The sequence below is a fragment of the Gymnoscopelus braueri genome, assembly GCF_963280865.1.
Source record: "Gymnoscopelus braueri genome assembly, chromosome: 3".
NCBI lineage: Eukaryota > Metazoa > Chordata > Actinopteri > Myctophiformes > Myctophidae > Gymnoscopelus > Gymnoscopelus braueri.
In genome coordinates this window covers 25,998,321-26,025,915 of record NC_137612.1, presented here as the reverse complement: position 1 = coordinate 26,025,915, position 27,595 = coordinate 25,998,321, and the positions used below count along the sequence as shown (strand labels likewise).

At 39.7% G+C, this 27,595-nt stretch overlaps 2 protein-coding genes across 4 annotated transcripts; both read left to right on the top strand.

Moving 5' to 3' along the window:
• Positions 1 to 1,342: 1,342 nt before the first annotated feature.
• LOC308081871 (transcription factor HES-5-like) lies at positions 1,343 to 1,941 on the top strand (the record flags this gene model as incomplete). The annotated part of the gene is made up of 2 exons (XM_080423490.1): positions 1,343 to 1,405; positions 1,525 to 1,941. The coding sequence occupies 2 exons, from the start codon at positions 1,343 to 1,345 to the stop codon at positions 1,939 to 1,941; spliced, it is 480 nt and encodes a 159-aa protein (XP_080279616.1).
• Positions 1,942 to 4,288: 2,347 nt separating this feature from the next.
• On the top strand, positions 4,289 to 24,636 carry pank4 (pantothenate kinase 4 (inactive)). 3 transcript variants are annotated; one of them, XM_080423967.1, is made up of 20 exons: positions 4,289 to 4,414; positions 5,846 to 5,928; positions 6,114 to 6,322; positions 6,676 to 6,859; positions 8,059 to 8,151; positions 8,305 to 8,458; positions 9,640 to 9,821; positions 10,855 to 10,936; positions 11,807 to 11,907; positions 12,438 to 12,455; positions 14,330 to 14,485; positions 15,367 to 15,479; positions 16,229 to 16,316; positions 16,691 to 16,842; positions 17,834 to 17,889; positions 18,344 to 18,393; positions 18,581 to 18,685; positions 19,520 to 19,620; positions 20,622 to 20,690; positions 22,123 to 24,636. In XM_080423967.1, the coding sequence occupies exons 1-20, from the start codon at positions 4,291 to 4,293 to the stop codon at positions 22,364 to 22,366; spliced, it is 2,364 nt and encodes a 787-aa protein (XP_080280093.1). In that variant the 5' UTR covers positions 4,289 to 4,290; the 3' UTR covers positions 22,367 to 24,636. The 3 variants fall into 3 exon arrangements, with proteins under 3 accessions (XP_080280093.1, XP_080280094.1, XP_080280095.1); XM_080423968.1 differs by lacking the exon at positions 12,438 to 12,455; XM_080423969.1 differs by lacking the exon at positions 5,846 to 5,928 and having other exon boundaries at positions 4,295 to 4,414.
• The last annotated feature ends 2,959 nt before the right edge of the window (positions 24,637 to 27,595 follow it).

Genomic DNA, 27,595 nt, shown 5'->3' with positions numbered 1-27,595 from the left:
AGCAGAATCTGTCTTGAGAAATTACAGCATTCAGTTTTTTTGTTTGTTTGCTTTCTAGTCCAAGGATATTGCTGTACAGTCATGCCGACTTTTAACATTTCTACCAATGCAACCCAAGACAATGTTACTGGTAGCCGCTGGACATCAGTAAGCATCATACTGGTGTGCTGTGTACCTCCTGTGGACAGTCTCGTACCTTAGTTCAGTAGGCCTATATGACAGAACAGTTTTTCAATCAATCACCCAGCAGAATAACATTCTTATTGTATTAAAAGAAAGTTGTTGGTGTGGATTTTAATAGTGCACTTTGTGATTTCTAAGTAATTGTGGTCGTTTTATATTATTATTATTATTGTTCCCAGTCACTGAAGGTTATCCTGCTTATTTCTTACTCTTCGGTCCCATCAGATGGTTTGACGTCAGACTCAGTCTCTATGACAACACAGAGCTAAACAGCCGTCACTAAAGGTCCATTCAACAGCCTTTTGTACACCAGACAGCACACAGGACTCAGTGTGGGAAACTCTGATCAACTCTTATACGCACACCCACTTCCAGTCACAAGACGGGAAAAACATCTGCTACATCTGCTCACCTTGATAAGTGGTAACTATTTACAATTATTTTTGCTGAGGTATTAGTTCCCTTGATGAAGTTGAACACATTTAGAAACCATTATTAATTATATGGCCTTTTTTATCAGCATTTGATTCAATGATAAAATGTGAAATTATCAGATTTTTTTTAAATATAGACATTAGTTTTCAATATATATATATGTATATATATATATCAGCGGTGGGCAAATTTGATGATGGAGAGGGCCACTATATTTCCACACTCACTCCAGAGGGCCACATTGCATATACTGTCGGGCCATTCTGTCACACAAAAGTAGCAAAAACAGCCAATCTACAAGCTCAAAACGCATGGCAGTGCGACGAGTTAAATAAAGAAAGGCATTTTTGTCTGGCTACCACATGTGTGATGTGATGATCATGATGATCTCAACATCACTCAGCAGATCTGCTCTCTTTACAGGGTCACCACTTTCCCAGATTCACACAAAGTCTCTCTCCATCACCCCCAGTCCTCCACCTGTTCCCCTGAGATCTAACCATTGTCCCTCAGCAGTAAGAGCATTTTGAACATATAGCAGCATTGCATTTCTCATTGTCCTTCCTGGCTCTCTGATTGGCTAAGTTTGTGAGAAAGTCCAACCAGACCCAGACCCACACATTCTTATGGAGATTGTGGACTATAAATAGGAGGGATGAAGCCAGTGGTCAGATTCTGATCAGATTATCTCTGTACAGAGACCTCTACAGCACAGAGATCAGCCATGGCACCTACAATGACTTCACCAATCACCTCTTTTAAGGAGCAGCTGATTCTGAACCACAAGGTAAATTGAAGACTCAACTTGATGGACACTTAGATATTGTTCATAATTGGTTGAACTTATTCAAACTTGTGTTGTTCTTCAGAATAAGTTTATTAATGATGCCCTTTTTCTTTCTGCAGAGAAAACCATTGGTGGAGAAGTTACGCAGAGAGCGAATCAACAGCAGCATTGAGCAGCTCAAGTCTCTCCTGGGTCCAGGGATCCTCAAACAACAAGCTGACTCCAAGCTGGAGAAAGCAGACATCCTGGAGATGACAGTTTGCTTCCTGACACGACAGCAGCAGTATCAACCTGTCAACTCAGCACCTGTCAATCAGGGATACTCCAGGTGTGGCCAAGAGGTGGTGCACTTCCTGTCCAAGGATGAGGTGAAGATACAGTCCCAGAGAAGACTGCTGGACCACTTCCAGAACCTGCAGTCATCCTCTGACAAGAACATGAATGAGACATGTTTGCCTCAACTGAGGTCTCCAGTTCAGTCCAGTGTCACCAAAGAGAAGAGTCTAGTCAACATCGCCCTCTGGAGGCCCTGGTAGTAAACTACAGACTGTAGCAACTCAAACAAATTCAATTGACCACATTGGTCAAAGATGTTTGTGGCAGAATGGCATACTTTTATGAAAGATAAACAAAATAATGTTGTACAACTAGTTGTACATACAGTGAGTGGACTGAAAGGACTATCACCTCCATTGAGGGCTATGTATCTTTCCACTAAAGAAGACATGTTTTCAATGAAAACAGCACAATTCTAAATTGTATTGATCTTAATGAAAAGGTTAAGCAATTAAGCGTTGTATTCTACGACTACATTTGTTAAAACATATTAAAGGTCAATATGATTATATCCACTCCTTTCTTAAATCTTAAATTGTTATGCTACTGAGTAGTGATATTTCCACGTGCATCTTCCATGATGCAGTCCTAACCACTCTTCCTCTGTGAGGATTATTAACCCATACTGGGTCTTCTGGTCATTACCACATGATTAACAATGATCTATTATCAGATCAAATTGATTTCACGCTTTGTTCATTAACAAATGGACATTCGAGAAAGAAAAAAACATGTATTTTGTAAAGACAGCTCCTCTGTCTGTGTATTGCATCCTCTACTATTCTATTTGTGAGTGACCAAGTTCACCAAGTTGTTTAACAATGATCTATTATAAGATCAAATTGATTTCACGCTTTGTTCATTAACAAATGGACATTCGAGAAAGAAAAAAACATGTATTTTGTAAAGACAGCTCCTCTGTCTGTGTATTGTATCTTCTACTATTCTATTTGTGAGTGACCAAGTTCACCAAGTTGTTGTTGTGATGTGTCATCAACTGTATCTGCCTCTATTGAGGCATTCTTTTCCAAGATGATAGGCCAGCAGTCAGTGTATCTACGGTAGGCCTATCTAAAAATTAACCATATTTCACTTTATTTTCAGAACAGTTGTGATTGGGATTTCAGCTTAACAATACACTTTTTCTAAAATAGTGGTTCTCAAAGTGGGGTCATTGGTGGTATCCACAAGTTTGCTAGGGCATTGTGGGCATCACTTCCTGTCGATTTGATCAGGTATCAGCATAGAAATAGACATCATTTGTATGTCCATTGTCCAGGGACCCTCACACAGGGTTCCTTGGGGGGGGGGGGTCCAAATGGACCCTTATGTGGTCCCATTTGTGCACTCTCAGAGACTGTCTCTCAAGACAGACTCAGGAAAACGAATGGGTTCCTTCCCATATTGAAAAGAAACAAACACACTACTAACTATCTCCCTATGTATGCTCAAATATGGTTAATTTATGAAGATACACCTTTCCAACTGGAGCCAATAGAGGAGAAATGGTACACAAATCCTAAATGGTCTCGTAAGTGGGCGCCGGTCGGTCGGCGTCTGACGGCAGATGACGCGAACGTCCTGTGTTGGTGCTAGGTCCCGCGAGAGTGTGTTGCTATGACACAGAGATTTCGATAATAAAGTAGATTTTCTCCTGATTTGTTGCTCTGAAAAAAGTCATTTTAGTATGAAAGTCCAACCTGCTTCTGGTTTCCTAAAAAGGCGTCCGCCCACTTCACTCAGATACTCGAAGTAAATCGGAGATGGAGAGTCTTGCTATTTTTGTCTTGGAAAAGACAACGCCCACTCGGGCCCACTACTGTGCGTGTGCGGCGATTGGTCGTTGAGGAGGACGTACTACGTGGTGACGTCAGGTCGTCACTGTGATGTGATTGACACGGGGGCAGTGTTGCCATGTCCGCTTATTATAAGCGACTTTTCCCAGGGGAGCATTTGTGTTGTTTAGAATGTTTCAAAAAAATATTCCTAATATTCCACATTTTATTGCAAGAGTTTTTGAAAATAGTAAGCTCACAAGCACTTTAAACCTATCGGCTATTTGAATATATGTGCATCGGCTATTTTAATAGCCGATGCATATTTAGGGTTAAAGAGCTCATGTGGCCTAGTTGCTTAATTGTTTCTTATTTTGGCCTTTCTTCCTAAATGTTGCTAAAAACAGTGGTTTTCAAACATTTTCTTGTCAAGGACCTCAACCCCCCCCCCCATAACTATTTTACCAGATTAGTGTTAAAATGTTTGTTTTTTTTTTAAATCAAAATGTTTCACTATTTTTCAAGATTTCTTTGAAAATATCCGAGATCTACAAGCTCACAACGCGTCAAATCACGACGCGTTGTGAGCTTGTAGATCGGCTATTTTCAAATATTCAACGCTCATGTGGCCTAGTCGCTTCTTTTGGGCTTGTTTTCATTAACCTTGCGTCACCAGTCTTTTCATAGAGCTGGTTACTTACTTGTTTGTCGCACACAATCTGGCAACACTGTGTAATTTACACAGGGGGCTTCAGTGTTTAGTAGACTCTTACCATGGCGGACCGTGACGGAGTTGACAGGAGCAGTAGTTCTCACAGCATGGATAAAAGCATCACTCTGCCTCCGGACGAGATATTCCGCAACCTGGAGAACGCAAAGTGCTTCGCCATAGACATAGGTATGTTGTATCGTTTCACACGACACAACGCGGTTCAATGTGTTGGTCCATCCATGGTGGTATATCATGACAGTCATGGATGAACTTCAACCTGGTGTTTGCACTTTGCCCATTTACGGCAATTTATTGTACATCTACATAAACGTTCAGATTTCAGATATAAACCTTACACCATGGCCATGGTTGTTACAATTATGTACGGGCTCTCAGAAGTACCTGTATCTTCCGTATTGTTAAATAAAAAGCATTTAAATCCGATCGGTGACCATTTTCTCTGTATTTTCTCCATATGCTTTCAACTACGCGACCCTATCGGTTGGGAGGTGTATTGCACTCAGATACTTTATAACTATGTGAAAATGGCCACCGATCGGATTAAAATGCTTTTTTATTGAACAATACGGAAGATACGGGTACTTCTGAGGGCCCGTACATAATTGCAACATCCGTGGCCATGGGGTGATTACTTTATATTTGAAATCTGAACGTTTATGTTGATGTATGGGCCGTAAATGGAGAAATTGCAAACACCAGGTTGAAGTTCATCCATGACGGTCGTGTATCCATGGCTAGGTCCATGGTTTCAGGTTGGATACAATGACAACACACACACACAGCATGCCATTATTTAAGTGGAAATAAACAAGACTTAAAGCTTTGAGATTATAGTGATCGTAAACTGGCACAAACACGGTTCACCTTGACTGTTGGTCTAAACGTGCATCACTGTTGATCTGACAGTCGCTGTAGTCGTTACACACGATCAACTTTAAAGAAGTGCGATGGCCGTTTAGCTAGCCTTACTAGCATGTGGAAAATCTCACAACCATAGAGTTGCTCTAAACACAGCAGCCACCAGTTGCCTACCTTACCTATGCGATGTTTACGCCATTTCTCAATGAACCTTATTATGACTGAAGGTCTGTTTTCTAGCTGTAGTGGTTCTCAACCTGTGGGTCGGTCCCCACATGATGTTGGGGGGGGGGGGGGGGGGGGGTCCCCAGATGACAGTGAAGTGACAATTTAAGGATTTTTAAGACTTTATTTTATTTTATATACCTAACCAAAAAGAAGGAAAAGAAATACACCATTAGACTGCATCAAAAGTAATATATACAAAACTATACTATAAAAACTGGTCAAACTTTGGCCAAATTGTCAAATAATATAAGAAAGAGGCAAACATTTAGAAAATAGCCGATCTACATGTGAGCTTGTCGATCTGCTATTTTTATCTGTGGATCAAAACATTTAATGCCTCAACTCCTACATTCCAAGTGCTTGTCAGGGTGGGGGGTCCCCCAGTTCAAATATGATCATTTTGGGGGGTCACTGCCTGAAAAAGTTGAGAACCACTGTATCTAGCTGTAGTAGGCTAGTAGCCTGTTACTACAGTCATCGCTGCAATAAATGCTGCATTGCTTTATGCAGGTGGATCCCTAACAAAGCTCGCCTATTACTCCACTGTTCAACACAAAGTGGCAAAAGTGCGATCCTTTGACCACTCTGCAAAGGTACTGTATGTGTCTTTGTGACATGAACTTTTAAAAACTACTGTTTCATATGTTTTCTTGCTGAGCATGAGAGTATTTAATTTTTTTTACTATTACTCACACTATCAAAACACGGATTCCTGCTTCCTTGTGGTGTAAAAGTTGTGCAATCTCTCTCTCAGTTTGTGCTTTCATTTTCCGTCTAGGAGGCTGCAGAAGACAAGGTTTACGAAATATCCGTGCAGGAAGAGATCACTGCTCGCCTGCACTTTATCAAATTCGAAAATGCCTACATTGAAACATGTTTGGACTTCATCAGAGACCACTTGGTCAACACGGACACCAAAGTGATCAAAGCCACAGGCGGAGGAGCACACAAGTTCAAAGACCTCATTGAGAAGAAACTTGGACTCAGGTGAGTGCCCCAGTGAACTTTGATTAAACGTCCACAAAAAGACTGTCTCTATGCTATCTGGTGTTATCAGACTGGTTTTTACGCTGATATATTCTATGCATGAGAAAAAGCTTTAACAAGGTTGGTAATTAGCACAACCCAACAGGCAAATTCTGATCTTGCGGTGGCTGGAATCTCTAGCTAACCAGAATGTAACTGTCATATTCTAAAAAATGTAATTGGTAGTAAAATGGTGAAAGTGGCAGGTATACATCATGCATGTCTCCAGCCGATATAGCCATAGGATGAAACGAGTAGTTTGAAATCCTAAAACCGTTGAGCCAATGGTCCTTTAATGTGTTGCGTTATGCCAGAGTGGACAAGGAGGATGAGATGACATGCCTAATCAAGGGCTGTAACTTTGTGCTGAGGAACATCCCCCATGAGGCCTTTGTCTATACCAAGCATGCCGACTCTGAGTTCCGCTTCCAGAACACCCACCCAGACATCTTCCCTTACCTACTGGTCAACATCGGCTCAGGGGTATCTATTGTGAAGGTAATGATATCTGAGCCAATGTTCTACTTTATTTTAACCACTTAACACATTCATTGCCAGGTATTATATTAATTCATTCATTCATCCGCGGATCCGCCACTGCCAGCGGATTTGCCTTATTTTCTTTAGAGTCTTTTTGATGATCCACAGAAATTTGGTGGAAAAACAAGTCTCTCTTCTTTCCACCGAAAAAAAAACATTGTAACCGCGATCGTCCGTTCTGTAGTTTATCGGCAGTTGAATATAGCTAGTTTTCACCAAAAACGCAATCTGGGAAAATAAATCGGAGATAAATGTATTTTTTATAAATATGATAACATCGTACCAGACGGGGTGAAAATGCTTTTGATTACGTAATCTGGGTGTATTCTTCTCTCGAAGTCAAGGTATCATTCATAGGTTGGCGAAGGGCACCCTCTAGCGTAATCACTAAAAACACCAGATGACGTAATATTACATCATTGGCAGTCAAGCTTTGGATTTGAGATGACGTAATATTACGTCCATGGCAGTCAATGTGTAACCCTTTAACTGCCAGAGGTATTTTCATATTTTTTTAGCCAGTGCCAGAGATTTTTCATTGGAAAAAAAAAAGTACTGTAAGTTAAAGCTCCGTTTAGAGGGAGCGGGGGTGAGGGAGAAAAGAGAAAGGCATGCACACTGAATGAAATGAAGGGATTCCGTCGTGTGCTTACAGTCACCTCTCGTGCAAGTTTAAAATACTATATTGTTAGAAAATAAACGAATGAAAACGGTGCCTTATCAGGCAATACCATAACTTTTCCTGCCAAGGAGAGCATGTGAAAAGGCCTCTCCCATTGCCAGTTCAGCAAGTTATGCTAATTATTTTGCTGGGAAAATTCTGACACTGTAGTGAAAATGTGGTGTCAGTACTTGTTGCCTGTGATGTTAACCAGATGGTTGTTTGTTCAAATATGCTATTTAGATAGATATATGTTGTTTGCTTGTCCCCAGATGCTAAATATTTTATTATATAGCACATTATTTAGACAAGTTGCTACAGTATGTCTGCCTGCTGTCCTAGTTACTTAGTAGCAATTAATTGTTTTCTTGGCACTCTTATTTAGAGGTCCACTTGATTTGTTGTTGGTTGACTTGGGTTCATGCAATCAACATGATAAGTTCTGTTGTCATTAATTGAGGTTCATATCATTTCCATTTCTTCTTCCTTTAAATAGGTTGAATCAGAGGACAAATTTGAGCGTATTGGAGGGAGTTCAATAGGCGGAGGAACATTCTGGGGCCTTGGAGCATTGCTCACCAAGACAAAGGTACCTCTCTAGTCTTAACCATTAACTGTATGCTCGGTGTCAGATTGTGTTCCCCCCTCCCCCCTCACGCATTAAAAAACATGGAAAATGGTGCAAAGTGTGAAATCTTTTCAGGACAAGCCAATTGAACTTTGAACTTTTGTTGTCTTTCAGAGATTTGATGAGTTACTACAGTTGGCCTCGAAAGGGCAGCACACAAGTGTTGACATGCTTGTCAAAGATATCTACGGAGGATCGTATGGATGCTTGGGCTTGACTGGAGATCTTATTGCTAGCAGCTTTGGGAAGTCTGCTACTGCTGACACAGGTGATGCAAGGATACTTATTTGACTGGCAAAAATGAAAACTTAAAGTCACCGCATTAATTTACATTCTGTCGATCACATTTACAGGCTAAACATTTTGTTGATGTTCTTTAGCATTCACAGTAAAAAATCCTCAGTGTTAACCACTTAAATCCTATATACTGTGGTTTGTTGACCGGGGTCCCCCAGGGGTCTATACTTGGTCCCCCCCCCCCCCCCCCTCCGATGTACATTTGTAACTCAAAGAGTGTGCAAATAGGACCAACTCTCAGGGATGACAGATTGCATCTCGACTCGTGATAACGCATACTTGCAATTCCCAGTCATGGAAAGGAATAACTGGTGGCTAAGTTGAACTTAGGCCTTGTAGTGCAGCCTAGTTGTGTTACTGTTGAGAAATGTGGACATGGCATTGAGCCAAGATAGACACTCTCCCTCTGCCATTGAACCATTTGTGATTTAGTGGGTAAACCAGGTCTGATAAGTATGTATGTGAAATGATTTAAAAACTCCCTTGAACTTTTAACGTTTATCCTGCTGGTAAAGTACATAATACAACGGAAATTAAAGTAAATAAAACGCTCTCCTACTCTGTTAAAGGACAAGTCCGGACTAAAATAACACATAGCCTTTTTTTCCTACTTATATTGATCCCAAATGACTGGCAATTGGGTCTATTTGCCCCATGGCCCGCAAGAGACACGCTGTGATTTACGAGACTGGCGGCTCGTGTGGGACAACCAAGGCACGGATGTGTGTGTAATGACAACTAATAACAGATTCATAAGGGGAAAAAAACTTTTGACCCCAACAAATCGCTTAAGTAGCTATATTCTTATGGGCTCCACTCTATGTTATGGGGTCTGCTGGGGAAACTGGACGACATGGGCAATTCTGCAAATAGACCCCATGGCCAGTCATTTCGGATCAATATAAGTAGGAAAAAAGGCCATATAATCATTTTAGTCCGGACTTGTCCTTTAAGTACCTGTTTTGTACATTCAAAGCGGCTCCCTCCTAATTCAGTTAGTGTTTCTGATCAATTACCACCAGTGCAATCACAGGAGAATGAAACTACTCCACAGGCGTCTCTCAGTCTCTGTCTGAAGTTTCCTTTTAAATAATACTTTTTGGCTATTTCTTTTAATATGTTGTGTTATGTATGTCTAATATTGATCCGTAGAATTCTCCAAAGAAGATATGGCCAAGAGCTTACTCCACATGATCAGTAATGACATTGGGCAGCTGGCCTGCCTGTACGCCAAGCTCCACAACCTCTCCAGAGTCTACTTTGGAGGCTTCTTCATTAGAGGTCATCCTGTCACAATGCACACTATTACTTACAGTATCAACTTCTTCACCAAGGCAAGGACTCCTCTTCTGCTTGCAGCACTGCAAAATACAACTGCTCTGTATTTTCCCTAAGTGCTTTAGCAAACCCCCCTCTAAAACACAAAGAACAATAGTTTATAATTCATGGGTTTAATTTAATAAACATTCAAAGACAAACCTTTTTAAAATCCCCCAAACTATTAAAGTATAGGCGATAATGTAGTCTCCAATTATCTTAATACTTAAAGGGGAATTTTGGACTAAAGTTTTCTTACCTTTTCTATGACGTTATGATATCTTAGGATGAATGGTACAGTAGAAAAATTTCATAACTCCACCCCTGAGCCGCCACAGCTTAAAAGGTGCGCGGATAGGCCTTAGGTTAGATCACATATTTTAATAGTTTTTTTTTTAGTTTTTTTTGGTGAGATCTGACGTTCATAGTGACAGAACACTATGCAACCAAAAAAAAAAAAAAAAAAAAAAACAGAAGTCTCGCTAGACGAGATTGAAATCTCGAGATTTCAATCTCGTCTAGCGAGACTTCTGTTTCTTTTTTTTTTTTTTTTTTTTGGGGACAGTGTTCTGTCACTATGAACGTCAGATCTAAAAAAAAAAAAAAAAAAAAAAGCTATTAAAATATGTGATCTAACCTAAGGCCTATCCGCGCACCTTTTAAGCTGTGGCGGCTCAGGGGTGGAGTTATGAAATTTTTCTACTGTACCATTCATCCTAAGATATCATAACGTCATAGAAAAGGTAAGAAAACTTTAGTCCAAAATTCCCCTTTAAGCGTTTTGCCTACCTGGAGTTACTCATTACCCTCTTTTGCCATTGTAAACAACTCTGTGTGTAGTCCAGAAGTGAACATGTTAACAACCTAGGATTTAGAGAATAGAGAGTGTTGTATAGTTTATCAAACTGAGTCTTTTTGCCCACCTGGATTTCCCTCATTATCACCTTAAGCCAATGTGAACACATTTGTTTAGTCCAGTTTAGGCCTGTTATCAGCTTAGTTTTATTACAGTTTTATTGCTTATTGTTATTTCACATTTTTGTGTTGTAGGGTGAAGTTCAAGCTCATTTCCTGAGACATGAAGGCTATCTCGGTGCCATTGGAGCTTTTCTTAAAGGAGCCGAGGAAGACAGTAAGGGGAAAATCCCTCACAGAACACAATTTCCTCCAACATGATTTAGTGGTGTTAATGCCAAACATGTTTTCGAAAATTATGCTGCAAAAGTTTGACAACTGCATTGTTATTGCCCCATCGATGTCATGACATCAATGTAAAATGTGTTGGTGGAAATTGACATTTGTTTTTATAACAATTGAATTTAATTTTACTCAGAGAAATTGTCACATGCTTAGCCGATTCAAATACTTTTTCTAATTTCATTTTTGGAATATATATATACAACAAGCCTGAAACTGTATTAACAGAGAGATTTTCTAACTCGTTCCTATTTCTCTACCCTTCATCTGTTCCACCTCAGTTCTTACCCACACCATGCAAACCTCTCCCTCACTTACAGCGAAACCGGAAAACGGTTGGGAAACTTGTGGTTTTATAAAAATAAATCAACTTTCAATTTCCCGAGATCAAGTATGCATAACGTCTCGGGCTTTAAGGGGTGAAAATATGGCCTATCCTCAATCCATCCTCTAATGATCATTAGGGCTCCTTTGTACTTATTTCAGTCCTTGATATTAAAATAACTATTTTAATTGTTTTGGGAACAGGACCATTTGAAAGAAAATATTGTTGGATGTTGTACTACGAGAGAGCATAAAGCACGAAAGTATCTGAGATTCACTTGATAATAACTTTTCTGAAATATCCAGAGATCTTAATGATTACAAAAATTTAAGAGATTAAATCAGAAATCCTCGAATCATCACTAAAATGGAACAAAAACTGAACAAAATCCAAAACCTCAACTCTGAGCGACTTTGATAAACGTAAACATATATTTTTAAAGAGATGTAAAAGCCATAACTGTCCCTCGTCTTTATTTAGATCCCAACCAGTACAGTTGGGGGGAGAACTATGCTGGCAGTTCTGGCCTCATGAGCGTCTCTCCTGACATGAATCCCATGCAACGCGCACGCAGCGGAACGGTGAGTGCACTGACCACTGTTTAAAGGAATACTTTGCCCCAAAATGTTTTTCTTTCTTCTTCTTTCTTACTCATCCTATGAAGCCTTGAATTCGTGGAGAGTGTTTGTGACATATTCCTTCATGGTGAGTGAAGAATCCAAAATGAAGTGAATACTTTGATGAATTGAAGAAAATAGTTGTCTAAGATTAACAGCATGTGTATATATTTAAATTATATTAAAAAAACAACTTGAAAATGTTATCGATATAATAATCGCTAAGAAAAAAATAATCGATAGTTGCAGCCCTACACACTCATAACATGATTCGGTCATAGTGATATTTATAGATTAAAACAATATTTTTTCATCATTGTCGTGACTCTTGACCTCAACCTCAGTTTTCAGAGAGCTGTAATTTTGACCACGCTTGTGGAAATGTCCCCATTGAAGTTTCAAATCCACCGTCCCCTCTTGAAATTATTTGTCTTTCTTTCATATCTGACAGTCCTTTTTTCATTTCCTCTCCTCCACACCTCTTCATACCTAAGCTTTTCCTTCAGTTCCCTGTAAGTACTTCCTCATGCTTTATGTGTGTGCGCTGGTTTGATGAGATGTCACATGCGCAGTGCATTGCTTTCTAGCTGTGCAGTCTTGACTAGCATAATATATTCGGTCATGTTAGGAATGTTAGTCACAGTTCATTTGTTTTGTCATTGTTTTGTTCTATACTTGTCTCAGCTGCTAACTGCAGATGCTGTAGTGATCGCTTGATTTTACCTGGTGTTTTGAATAGTTTTGTTGAAATCTTATTAAGATTATAATGTGAGGATTCAGGCTATTAAAGTGTGTGTGCGCGTGTGTGTGTGTGTGTGTGTGTGTGTGAGACTTTCAATGACTGCGTTTTCCTTTATGCAGTCATTTATGCACTTCTCTCTGGTCATGTTAACTTTTCTAATGATTGCTATTATGATTTAACCACTTCCAACATGGCATCCCTTGGCATCCCATTTTTGGCAGGCATAAATAGCAAATAAAGCAAATCTACCAGCTTGTAGATGGGCTATTGTGTCCATGCAACACCATCGTGCAATGAAGTATAGGGTTTAAGTGGTTAACTTGAGTAGGACCTGAGAAGTGGTGCGTTTGATGCATCTGAGAGCATAGATGTACGCGCAGATACATGCATCATTGGAGTGATGCGTCAACGCGGCTGCTATATTGGCAGGGTCAAGCCATGCTTCCGAAACCATACTATGTATGTCTATCGAAGCAGGAGGTCCACAATTAAAATCATGACTCACTGAATTCTCAATCGATTTTCAAGTGGTTTGGTTTGTTACAAATGTCAAACATGTAGTAGTTATGTTATGATAATAGGAGGATAGTTGTTTAAATCAGAAATCAGAAAGGCTTATTGTCTGTATCAGCCAGGGCGCGGGAGTCTATCCCCCGTTCCACAATGCGCTAGACAGATTTAGATTTTCATACCAAACAAACACCTTATCTTACTTGTATTTTATACAACTCAGACATATTTCTAGCAGTGGAGTTGTGGCAAATTACCCGTGCCAATATGCCTGTGACGCAAGGTTATTATAGAACAGATCGCAATGTTAGTGAACAAACTGGTATTTCAGGGTAGAATAGTTAATGAATAATACTGTTCCAATGCGACGATGCAGGCGTTATCTACTCAGAAATACATTTTTGATTGCGGTGATGTCATGTCATCAAGATTTGGTCTATGGTTGAGTTACAAAAAACTATATCTAACTGAAACTGTATTGTGTGCTTACAAAACTAACAAAAATCAATAAATCATAGAGAAAATGTCCTTAGTTTTGTCAATTTACTCAATATATAAGCCTAGTATTTTGGTTGTATATGAAATCTATCTTCCATTTGTTTAACTGCCCGGAGGCAACCCTCAGTGCCTAGAACGTTCTAGTGTTCCCAAGTCCCAACACCTGCTGCTAACATCTCACCAGCCACCCTAAGCCCCCAAGAGACAGTAGGGGCAGTATCATGCCACTTGGACACAGGCCGGGGTCTGTTCAGCCTCTGTTGTGTCGCCTTGAGGAGGGTGTCTGTTGCAAGTTTGTGCATCAGTTGATAGTTTTATGAACTGACAGTTTTAATAGTGGAGCCTTTTTTTAAATGGTACGTTTTATTATTACACAATACTTATTACAATACACCCTCACCACTGAAAAATACCCAGAAATATGAAATAACTTATAAAAACTAAACACAAACTTAAGCATTTTCACAAAATAAAAAGTAAACTAGCAAGCTGGCTTTAAATTTTTTAAATGTACCTGAAGTTGATAAAACACAAAGTCAATCGGGTGGCTGGCCAATGTGGCATCTACGTATATTATGTCCGTCTGAGAGAATGTGAGCAAGGCTTCATGTTGTGTCATCTCATCTTTGCCTCTAGTTTGACATGTTGGAGATGGATCGTCTAGAGAGGAAGCTTGTGAACCTGCCTCTGCTCCAAGACCCGTCCTCATACATCCCAGACACAGTGGACCTCACCGAAGACGCCCTCGCCCGAGAATACTGGCTCTTCTGCTTCGAGGAAGCCCTAGACGGGGTGAGATGATGATAGTGGTTGTTTTGTCAGTGTCTGTGCTGCTGTTATTCTCTGTACTACTGCCAAAATTGACTATGTTCAAACAGCGGTCAGTTTGCTCTTACGTCATTCTCAGGGAGTGTCTAGCCCCCTTTACACCCCTTACTTTTAGCTGTGCCAGCCGCTCTACATTTGACGTGTGTTTGTCAGTCTGTATGTATGTACATTATGTATAAGCACGGCATAAACGGCTGCAACTGATTGCAACACAAAGATGCAACCGATTACATTAATTAACACAAACAGGAGACGGTGCCTGCTCCCACACATCAAATAGAGTACTACCGCCTGAATACCAGCACACACTCATCAAACAGAGTAGGGACTGCTTACTCACACTGGGTGTGATTTCTTTTCCCCAAAACTAGGGTTTTAGTTGAATTGGTTCTGAAAAGGATTGTTGCTAACTTGCCAAAATGGCGGCCTGAGTATTAGCTATTGGCAGAATTCACCTTCATGTGGCTATAGTTGACTTCCAATACTCGCATCAATAAATTATATTAACCAGGACTTTTTTGTGTTATCCTTTTAGTCCAAATGTCTGACTGTACCTCGTGCTGTTTACATACCTGACTAATAAAGTATTCAAGCAAATTACTGCATATTTGTGAACACCGTTTTAGAGATTTTCCGAGACGCCGCAAAAACTATGGGCCTTTGTCGACCACAGACACTAAAACACAGCCTGACATCGTGTGTGTGTGTGTGTGTGTGTGTGTGTGTGTGTGTGTGTGTGTGTGTGTGTGTGTGTGTGTGTGTGTGTGTGTGTGTGTGTGTGTGTGTGTGTGTGTCCTTTACCTCCCAGCATGGCTGATGAATTAAAGCTTTGTGTCTTTGAACAGGTGGTGAAGAGAGCTGTGGCCAGCCAACCGGACATCCCCGAGGCTACTGAGCGAGCTGAGAAGTTCCGTCAGAAATACAGACACAAGCTGCAGACCCTCCGCCATCAGCCATTGTAAGGGTTCTCTCTCGTTTGTGCATGTGTCAAATGTCCCACAGATGATTGCTTTTTGCTTACACTGCCACAAAAATATAAAGAGCAGTAACTTCAGTGCAGAGCAGTGTAGACATACTATTAGTGGGACCAGGGCTTTCTTCATTTCATTGCTCTTACCATTTGACTGTGTATATTTAGTTTTAGAAATGTTTTGCGTTGCGCATTTTCCTCTTCAACCAGAGCTCTGTGCATTGGGCACATTACATTTGGAAAGGCATAAAGCATAACATTTGGAAAATGGTAGTATTAAACAATAATATCCAATCATGTATTTGTTATGGCTTGACCTGCTTAACCTTTATTTGTTTGACTGCTACATGTACTGAGCCACTCTGATCTACCTAAGCATACTGATATAGTTGTGATGGCATGGTCACTGCTTTTATCAGGACACTGCACCAGTCAAAAGGTAAAGGTAAGATTAAAGCAGGTCAAGATATAACGGTGTATGATTCAGAGAAAATAGTCTCCCTAAATGTCAAACTGATTTGGAATTTACAGGAGACTGACAATCAGTCAGTCGTTTTTAGAATCACGAAAAGTGCTTGCTTTTTATAGGTCATGACACTCACTCAGCCCAAAACCTGAAAACCACCCAAACTGTTGTTCCTCCAACAGCAGAGCTGCCTTCCTGCCATCCCAGTTCTGTTGTGTGTTGTGTGTATATTTCTCTCTTGCTAACGTAGAGTGCTTCTCTTCTCACCTAGTGCTTATGGATCCCTCACTGTCAGAAGTCTGTTAGACACGAGGGAACACTGTTTAAACGAGTTCAACTTTCCTGATCCATACTCTAAGGTCTGAGTGAACTCTATCGATCTCTCTCACTCATGCTCTCTTCCTCTCTCCCTCTCTGTTTTTCCATGTTTCCACTGCTCTTTGTAGTTCATCTGTTTCTTGTACTACTACTGCTCTTATGTCGGGTTGCCACTGACAGTTCAATTGTCTAACAAATGATTTACAAGTGCCAGTTTTTTTTTACCTTTTTTTTTACCTCAAATCTGGTGTAGTAAGTCAAAGGGAAATTAATTGATGACAAGTAGTCTTTAACTTTTAATGTTGGCCTCAGTCATTGTGGTGTTTGGTTCATAATTTTAAACCCAAGTAACAAATAGTTTTTTTTCAGTGGGAAATAGAAGCTGCGTCTCATACAGTTTGTCTCTCTGTTCCAGATCAAACAGAAGGAGAATGACATGGCTCTCAAGTACTACCAGACTGTTGTAAAGGCCCTGGAGCTACTGAGCTGGGAGGAGAGGCAGTTTGCCCTGGCCAGAGGTGTCCTGGCTGGGAACGTCTTTGACTGGGGGGCCAAGGCTGTGTCTGAGTGAGTAAATGTCATGGTTTCAGTTTGTGTAGTTTTTTTCTTAACCTATTATGACCTGAGGCCGATCCTACCAATGTCTTCTAAATTCTAACAGTTTTCTGAAACCCTTAAGTTGCTCTAATATCAGTGGTTTTCAAACTTTTTCATGTCAAGAACCCCCAAAATTATAGGTATTTGGCCACGGACCCCCATTTCAAAATATTTAGTTCCAGCGACCCCCAGAAGCAAAGATTTGAGTTACAAATGTTCGCTTTGAAAAATATATTTTCAAATATTTGCAAAGATTTGAAAAACATAGCAGATCTACGAGCTCATAGCGTGGCACCAAGTGCTGTGCTATGAGCTTGTAGATCTGCTATTTTTGAATAGCCAAAGTATAAAATAATGGTTAAAATGACCGACGCTTTCCTGGTCTTAATGGGTTAAACTACAGGCTTCAGTAGTTTAAATCAATCCACCTGCCATGTTTGCAAGCCATAACTGGACCTCTAAATAAGTTATTCTCAACCTTTTTAATTCAAGGAACCCCAGTTTGATATGCATTAAGCCACAGACCCCCATTTGATAGATTTATTTTGTTAATCTCTGGGTCCTGGAACCCCATTCTACACTGTACAATCCTCAGTGTTAACTAAACTCTGAGTGTACAAATGTTTGTACATTTGTATAATCTCTGAGTTACAGACCGTAAAGGTCCATTTGGTTCCTAACTATCAATCATTTAGCTGGGGACCCCCGGAACCCACCCAAGGACTTGGGGGTCCTCAAACCCCACATTGAGAACCATTGCTCTAAATGTTGATTACTTTGTTGCCGGGACAGCTGTTAGAATAGCCAAATGTAATACCCAAAACCAAGGATTAGTGCATGATTAGCTGGTAGCTGATTTTTAATTTAAGTTTAATGTCACTTAAATTGAGTATATCCAAATTACTGTCACCTCCATTATATAAATGCAATCTTTTTTATCATTTATTATCATTTTACGCAGTGTTCTAGAATCTGATCCCGAGTTTGGCTTTGAGGAGGCTAAACGGCAACTGGAAGGTATGGAAACCACTCTTTTCATCCCCATTTGTACTACAGTATGTATATGGACTGATACTGTTTAAACGCATCTTCTTTTTCTTCATTTATTGGTTGGTCTTCACTAATGCTCACTATAACCCCTAACTGCCCCGAGTAGGCTGGTGCCTTGCATGGTTGCCTCCACTGTCAGTATGTGAATATGAGTGCAAGTAATGCACATTGTACATGGTGGATGACAAGCGCTTTGGATAAAGACAGATAGAAATGCAGACCATTTTCTGAGACAGGAATGGTATCAACCTATAGTTGTGCATTAGTGAGGATCAATATATGGGGATAAGGTTGAAAAAAGTTAAGAGTTCCTTTAAGCTATTATTACACTTTAGTAATATCGAAAGGTTTTTATACAATATATTGCATTAATCGCACTGGCCTATTGTTTTAACATATCTCTACATGCGTGTTTCCTCAGAGCGGCCTTGGCTTGTTGATGGCTATGACCAGTGGATCGAAAGGCTGAAGGTCTGACTTTTGCTCACCTTTGTCTATTTCTCTAAGTAAAAATGTATGTGTTCAGAATGTATCGTGTTCATTTAGCGCACAGAGAAAAAGTGCTGAGGCTTTTTCACATGTAATGTCGGTCTTGCTGGAATGCAAAATGTAATTGTCACAACGTTTGAACATAGTCCATCCTGTTTTGTTCTTACAGGGTCCTCCTCACAAGTGTGCCTTGTTTTTCGTAGATAATAGTGGAATGGACATTATTCTAGGGGTGATGCCCTTTGTTAGAGAGCTGCTTTGTCGTGGAACAGAGGTAAGGAACCATCCCTAATATAAAATATTGTTGCGTCGGGTGAAAACTTTGTATGTCCAAAACGGTTACTTTTCAGGAAACGGAAAAAAAGAGAACCTTTGTTACAATGGATCCAGTGTAGTTATTGTTTAGTCACAAGCTCTTGTTAATACTTTTCATTGGTTCAAAAACCCACAGACACACTTAACCACTTTAAAATTCTTTCAAAAATAGCGTATCGCAACGCATTGTGAGCTTGCTACTTTTGCATGACACTTGTATGATTAAGTAGGGCATTAATTTGTGAAAAAAAAATACAAAGTTGAAATATGGGGATTGGGGATACAAGGTTTCTGCCCAAAAGCGACTATTATACTTTTTGTATTTACTACTGACTTATTCTAATGACACTTTTACACACTAAAATGTAAAATTAATCGTGAGAATGTAAATTGTGTAGTTGTAACCGCTTAAACACTATTATACTTCGTTGCTCTAGACTTAGTGAAACAGACCTGAGTTGGCGCTGTACTTTTTTCCCTCTACAGCAAATCTCTATCCAACAATAGCCAGATCGGCTATTGTTGGATTGATGTTTCCCCAAAATATGGATGCTGGAGTTCAAGTGGTTAACCGGGGTCTATTCATGGCCCCCAGCTCCCCCCCCCCCTCCATACCAAATCTCTTCTCTGAAAATAGCTAAGCTCCAAGCTCACAACACGATGCGGAGCTTGTAGATCAGTTAGTTTCACAGAATGTTCGCCAAATGTTTGCCTATTATGACATGCCCAGAATAGGGACACTAGGGTTCATGTGGTTAATCGCTTATGCACCATCTCTTGGTTTTCTTCATAGGTGGTGCTGGCCAGCAACTCGAGTCCAGCTCTGAATGATGTGACAAATGGTGAGCTGCAGATAGTGACAGAACGAATAGCTGAAATGGATCCTGTGATTCAGTGAGTATTGGGAATGCTTTTAAAAAACAAATGCAAAGTTTAATTATCTAACTGCGATACAGACTAGGCATTTAAGATAAGCAATAATGTAATGGCACCGTCTCTTCTTCAATACATTTTGTTACGATACAGATTGTATCTGGTTTTATGAGAGTCTAATTACACAGCTCAACAGCTTTCCGATTCCCAATAACGATGCACGGTTGCATTAATGGTTGCATTAATGGTTGGGTGGCCTTGTGGCTAGAGAAACGACACATTTGCATAAATGTCACAGGTTTGAGCACTACAAACCGCAAATGTGTCGATCGTGAATCTACGTGTCTCGTCAAAGTGTCAAAGTGATAGACAGTAGGAAATGGACAATTTAATTGGCCAAGCACATTTGCATAGAATTGTGCAGCACCCAGTGAGCAGTTGGGAGTTCAATGACTTGCTCAAGGGCGCACGATGCCGGACAAGCTGCCATCAAACCGGGACCCTTTCGATACCCTGGCGACCGTTCTATGGCTTTAACTATCGATCATTTCCTTAGTGATTATTCTATCGAGTACTTTTTAAATTAATGGAATAATTGAGAAGCACTATTTTGTTTGATTGTTACGACTTAAGCGTTATTTTATACTTTTTTTGTGTTTTATACTACACAACAGTGTCACGCAAAAGAAAATAGTGAAAATAGCCAATCTACAAGCTCACAACGCATCGCGATGCGAGACGTGGGCTTGTAGATCTGTTATTTTCACTGTTTTCACTGTTTTGTGAAATGTTTTTAAAGTGGTTGCAAATGACCTGCCCAAAAGAGGGATTGATTATTTTTATAATTGATAATTTTTTATATTGATGAAATTGATTAGTTAAATTAACTGTGGCACCCTATAGACCGTTTCCCCTCCTGAGCCACTGCCGCCCCCTGCCTCCTTTGCCCATTGGAATTCCCTCCGGCTCACAGAGCCTTTACTTGGTGAAAGTGTAAATGTGTTGATGTTATTGTTGTGCAGGTCGGGGTTGAAGGAGGACAGGCTGACATTAGTGCAGAGTGGCTCCAGCTCTCCGTGCCTGGATTTGAGGTCAGTCACACAACACCAGTCATGTTTAACCCATTAAGACCGGGAACGCATCTGTCATTTTAGATTTTAACCACTTAAAACCATTATTTTGTACTTTGGACTATTCAAAAATAGCAGATCTACAAGCTCATACGAGCTTGTAGATATATATATATATATATATATTATTTTTTTTAGCCAACATTTGTAACTCAAATCTTTGCTTCTGGGGATCCCTGGAGCTAAATATTTTGAGATGGGGGTCCGCGGCCAAATGCATATACTTTTGGGGGTCCTTGACATGAAAAAGTTTGAGAACCACTGATATTATAGCAACATAAGTGTTTCAGAAAATTGTTAGGATTTAGAAGACATTTGTAGAATCCCCAGAAGCAAAGATTTGAGTTACAAATGTTCGCTTTAAAAAACATATATTCAAAGATTTGCTAAAATGTTAACGATTTTATTTTATTTTATTGCAGACCTACAAGCTCGTAGATCTGCTATTTTTGAATAGCCCAAAGTATAAAATAATGGTTATAGCTAAAAATCTAAAATGACTTCATGACCCGGATTGAATGGTTTAATATCGTTGTTGTCAGGCAGACCTTTTGTCTTCATATTTCAACTTTTTATGTTTTTTTGTCAATGCCCTACTTTGTCATACAAAAGTAGAGAAAATAGACGATTTTACAATCTCACAACGTGTCCCATCACACGGTGCAAGAGCATCACAAGAGCTTGTGACTAAATAACTACATTGGATCCAAGTTTTTTCCCATCTCCTGAAACGTAACGGTTTTGGTCATGCAAGGTTTCCACCTGATGGCGAAAATATTTTGAATTATGTTAAAATGTTATGAGCAATTGAGCAACATGAACCCATACTTGCAGGTTCCAAGTGTCTGAGAATGTATGAGAAACTTATCTGATAACTTCCAGGCCATAAAATGTTTAGGGAAATGCATAATCTATGAAAATATGTAATAAATGAGGGACGTTTTTACTACAAATTCCCCCCAGAAGGTTGCAGTAATTAAGAGCATGTGAAACTGCTTCAATGTCTACAATTACATACTGTAAAACAGTGGTTCTCAAAGTGTGGTCCGGGGACCTCCAGGGGTCCTTGGGGTGGTACCAGGGGGTTCGCAGCAAAATTAGTTAATATAGGGTCACAATCATTTTAACCACTTTAACCATATTTTATACTTTGGCTATTCAAAAATAGCAGATGTACAAGCTCATAGCGCAGCACTCGGTGCCGCACTATGAACTTGTAGAATATTTTTTAGATGGGCGGGTCCGCAGCCAAATACATATCATTTTCTTTGACATGAAAACGTTATAGAACCACTGCTGTAAAAGGTGCACTTAAATTCATGTGAGAATCTAAACATGTTCCATCCTCTGTCCCTTTCCTACACTGCCCAAACTCCACCCCCCACCCCCTCAGCCGTTTGGACAAGGTGCTGGCACAGGTGGTGCGGGAGCGGAAGACCGACCTGGTGGTCATCGAGGGCATGGGCCGGGCCATACATACCAACTACTACGCCATGCTCAGCTGTGAGAGCCTCAAAATCGCCGTCCTCAAGAATTCTTGGCTGGCTGACCGGCTGGGTGGCAAGCTGTTCAGCGTGGTCTTCAAATATGAGGTACCGCCCGGCAAACACCCTGTGGCGCCACCAACGGCCTCGTGAGCCGATGAATGTCAAGGTTCATTCGGACGAAGGCCTGAACCTTGACAGAGAGGATGAGCACCGGCTATCAGGATGTGATTGACGATGGTGATGATATTACTGCCACTTGGTGAATGACTGATGGTGTATAATTAAACAGGTTTTAAAGGTAATCCTGATCAGGGAGATTTTTCTTTTACATTCTTGCTCCATTTTGGCTTTTATTGAGTGGACATTGGGGTTGATTTCTTTGATGTCTCTGCTCAACGGCGGTGCAAGTAGTTTTCCACCATCTCTGCTACCCACTGCTCTCATTCCATGACTTGAGGACTTTGGATGGGAAATTGTCTTTGATCAATCTGGTAACCCATTTGGTATTTGAATCTGTCTTGAGAGATTAGACTTTGATAGACTGGAATGTTATGATCTTGAGCTTTTAGTCTAACGCACATGTGCTTGTTACCATACCAATGCCACGTTCGCACAATGAAGATGCTTTGGCCTGTGTGTGTCTGTGCGCACACCACCGGGGTAATAATAGCTTTCAGTTGTAAAGCTTTTATTTCGCAAAAAAAAGGAGAAGATAAAGTGTGGCTAATGTGCCTTGAGGCTGAGGTGATCAAAGTGTCATTCACTGCAAATGCAACCAGCTTGCTTTTTAATTCCTGGTGCAGGTTGCATTTCATTTTTTTCTTAAAGCAATTTCTGTAATTTTTACTGAATCAATTTATTTCCTTTTTCATCCAATTACTGCCAACGGTTGAATTGAGGTTATCAAATAGTTAAGTATTATAATGTATATTACTATTACCTACAGTGTTGTGAGAAATTAAGTCACCCCATGAAAACCTTTGTCTTTTCAACATAGTTTTGGCAGATATTCTTCTTATAGATGTTTCTTGTAGTCTCTTAAATCAACTCGGAGGAATGTTCTTCAATCATGTGTTGTCTGGCAAACTTCGGCCATATTCTTCTTTGAGAGCAGAGTTTCCTTCCTGACCTCCCATGTAGATCAAATGTGTGTGTCTCTTTCTGATGGTTGACTCAGGCATTTTGCCATTGACCGAGACCAGAGTTGCCCGTAGATCCCTTGATTTTACCCTGGGGCTCTTAGAGACTTCACTGAGAAACGGCGCTTGGGCTGAACTTCATCGTACAGCTCGAACTATAGAGATTGCCAGAGCTTGTAGATTGGCTATTTTCACTGTTTTCTTTTCTAAATAATGACTTAAGTGGTTATGAAAAAGATATACGGTAAATATTTTATACCATGTGGTCGCAACGTATGTGTGGTTCAATTCGACCTGGAGTCATGTGTTGCACATCTTGCTCTCTCTACCTTCAGGTTCCTCTGTCTCTACCCTCTCACCTAACTAAAGCAGTAATTGCTTAAGAAAATAATTAGATAATCTTTAATGGTCAGTAGTATTATTAAATGGTGGATTGGGCTTCCATATTATATTAGGCTTACATTAAACCAAAAAGTTGAAAAATAACAAAGACAGGATTTCTTGGGGTACATTTAGTTTTTCAACAGCACTGTAAGTAGCTGGTAATGTTGATTCAGGGAATTTAGTTTGAACAGATGTGAGTAACAGCACTTTATCTTACAGGGGATTGTTTGGGCTGATTTGGCTTTGTTATTCCACAAGGTGGCAGTATTCAACTGTGTGTGAAGTAAGTTTTTTTTTTTTCCTGAAGGTGCCTGATGTCAGAGTCAACACTGCATATTTCAGGTTTAAATGATTTTGTTGCAGTTATTCTGTTATCAAAACACCATGAAAAAGTTAGATTTGTTGTTTTGTTATTGAACCAATGGACTATATAGCCTGCTGGGCTTAAGGCACTAAGTGGCACAGGTAAATTACTGTCAAGATGATATTGGCATGTTGAAATAAATACTCCTACATACAGTAGATTAAAGATGCATTTGTTTAAATGCAATAACTCCACACCACTTCATTTAGTACAAAAGCTACACTGTGAGATTGGAAAGTGACTCACTAATGTGTTTGTGATTTCACATGTTCACTTCAAGCTGATTGATCAGATTTTGTCCTGCCTTGCTGTCAAAATGATTCCCAAAGCTATATTTGTGTCAAGTGGACTCACTTTTGCGATAATTGAGTTGTCATTTAATTTGTACATACATGTGATATATAGTACTACTGGTGTGTGTATATAATTCATTTGCATTACTTCATATATGCTGACAAAGCACAACTTTGTGTATTATATTCTCCAGACAATCAGTTTTAATTAAAAGGTGAACACTTATATTTTATTCATTTCAGTTGGTGTGTGTATATGTTTCTTCAGCTTTGCAACAGCGGCAAGGGAGTTGGGAGCGCTATGAAGTGCCACATGCACCCATATTCAAAGCTTTTAAACTGCCCTGAAGCTAGACAACTCAGTATGTGGTAGTGGAAGCCCGCTGTGCGCACTTGCCAGGTAGCTGCAAGCTTATAATGTATGAAGGTGCCTGGCAGGGGGTCTTCCAAAAACCCTGCTGCTACTACTCATCCCTCACTAGCTCCGCTGCCATTGTGTTTGGTGCCTTCTATGTGTGACGATAATCTGTCGGAAAAGTCAGCTACTTTTAATCTGTTTTTATTTAAAATGGTCTTTTTGGAGTCTGTTTTTCTCTGAAATCATCACCACTGAAAAGATCCGGGTCAACTGCTATTTGCATAATTCTCTTTTCCCTGACCCGAGCACAAGATGGCCAGGTTTTTGCTCATAGGAAAAATGCTGTTATTCGGGTATTTAAAATGCCAAGATGTTAAATCGTTTTCTTACCCATCTTTTGTAGTCATAGGAAACTACCCTACGGAACAACCCACCCATCTATGTTTGGGCTTTATTATGTCCAATGTAAACATAACCATGTAGCATGATGTTTTTTCACATGTTGATGAGATTATGTATGCACTTAACATGGCAATACACACAGAGACTGTTTCAATAACCTCATTTTAACTGCTGCAATAGGATTAGCCTCCTTTATACAGAATTTTGACTTTGTAATTGATCTTCCTAAGTCGTAGGAAAACCCCATAAAGTCCTGTTTTGTTCCAGGCCTTGGGAAATCGACAGTGGTGGTGACTACAAATACTGCCATAACATTAATTACTCTAGCATAGTAAACCGCTGTCTTAACCTTTTGTTGACATTTGAGTAGCAATAGCAGTAATTTGTCATGTCAGGAAAAGTTTAAAGTAAGTGATATGCTGTGTAAACAAACTAGTTTTTGTTCAATTAACATTTCTCAAAATGCATTCCCTTTTCGTGTTCTATTTTATTTGCATTTACACAAGTAAGCTAATGAGCTAATTGTCATCTGTAATCCCTGGGCAAAAAGAACATTGAAAATGTTTGTCCTTCATGGAGGAGTTCAACAATAGAAAAAGAATGGAACCTTCACACTCACATACTCGACTCCAATTCATTTAATGACAACAGTTCAAGCCTAGACTCTTCGGCAAGTTAAACTCTTTTGACCTCACAAAGAGCTTAGGTTCGAAACATTTTCAATAAATGTATTAGAGCATGTGAGAGTGCGTTCTTTTCTTTTTTTTATGATCCTATTCTAGTCCAGCACCCTGACAAGTGATGTGTGTATTCTATGAGCTTTTTATGAGTTCAACAATAGCGTAGTGAGAAGATAAATATTATTGAGAGTTAAATGATCGGTTGACCCTACCAGATGGGTGGAGTTTGCTGGATTAAGGAAAATAGATTAATATTGTAGCTATTGGCTAATTTGACAGTCAAAGGAAAGCTAAACATTTTTACTTTAAAACTCTTTACTGTGATTGTCTAAACTTTCAGGTGCTCATATTGTCCTACTGTATGCAGAACGCCCAGCATTCAAGCCCGGGTTTCATGCGCAGGAAGGGGAACTAAAGCCAAACATAGGCTGGGGAAGATATTAGGCTTTTGGTCTTCAGGAAGAGGTCCTAAGCCACTCTGCTACATTCTGTATATGTGCCAAATCCATAACCATCTAGTGCAGTAGTTCTCAAACTTTCGTGTCAAGGACCCTCAAATTGATATACATTTGGCCGTGGACCCCCATCTGAAAACGTTTTGTGAACATTTGAGATTTTTCAAACATTTTCAAAAATAACAGATGTACAAGCTTGCATTGCGGCACAAAGTGACACTCTGTGAGCTTGCATATCTGCTAGTTTTGAATAGACAAATGGATAAAGTGGTTAAAAGCATTGTGATGCTACTGTATATTAACTACTTTTGCTGGGAACCCCCCCCCCCCCCCCCAAGGACCCCTGGGGGTCCCCAGACCCCACTTTGAGAACCAATTATCTATAGTGCAGCAGAAAGTTTTTGCTATTGCTTCATGCTCTGGTGTCTGTGTCCTCTGTAAATTCACAGAAGAGCTGCAAGAGAAGGGCAGGATTTACAGTGGTGGAAAGTAACTAAGTACATGTAGGCTACTCAAGTACTCAATTTTGAGGTATTTTTACATCTCTGAGGCAAATATAGTACTTTTACAATTATTTGACAACTTTAGTTACTATAGTTACTTTGTAGATTTTAAATATTATACAAAACATACATTAATCACTTCAGTGCTATATAGACTTCGGCTATTTGAAAAATGTTATACTTTTACTTAAGTACAAACCAATGATCTAGTGCAGCAGAAGGTTTTTGCTGCATTCCCTGGGTCACTTCAACAGGTGCTATGGTGGAGTTATGAGATTCAAACCTCAAACCTGTGACATCTCTTTCACAGAACCGTTACCAAGGAGTTAAACAAATGCTAAAAAGTAATCTGACTGCAAATGTGATCTCAATCACAGATGCACACTAAAAGACGTGTGGCAAACAATTTAAATGTTAAAGAAAAAGTGATTAATTCTTCAAGCTGACTGCTAGACAGAAGTCTCATTCAGTGGTGGAAGAAGTACTCACATTTTGTACTTAAGTAAAAGTATCAAATTTTTCAAATAGCCGAAGTCACTGAAGTGATTAATGTATGTTTTGTATAATATTTAAAATCTACAAAGTAACTATAGTAACTAAAGTTGTCAAATAATTGTAAAAGTACTATATTTGCCTCTGAGATGTAAAAATACCTCAAAATTGAGTACTTGAGTACATGTACTTAGTTACTTTCCACCACTGGTCTCATTTACTGTAAATCCTGCCCTTCTCTTGCAGCTCTTCTGTGAATTTACAGAGGTAATACTCACACAGACACCAGAGCATGAAGCAATAGGTAGA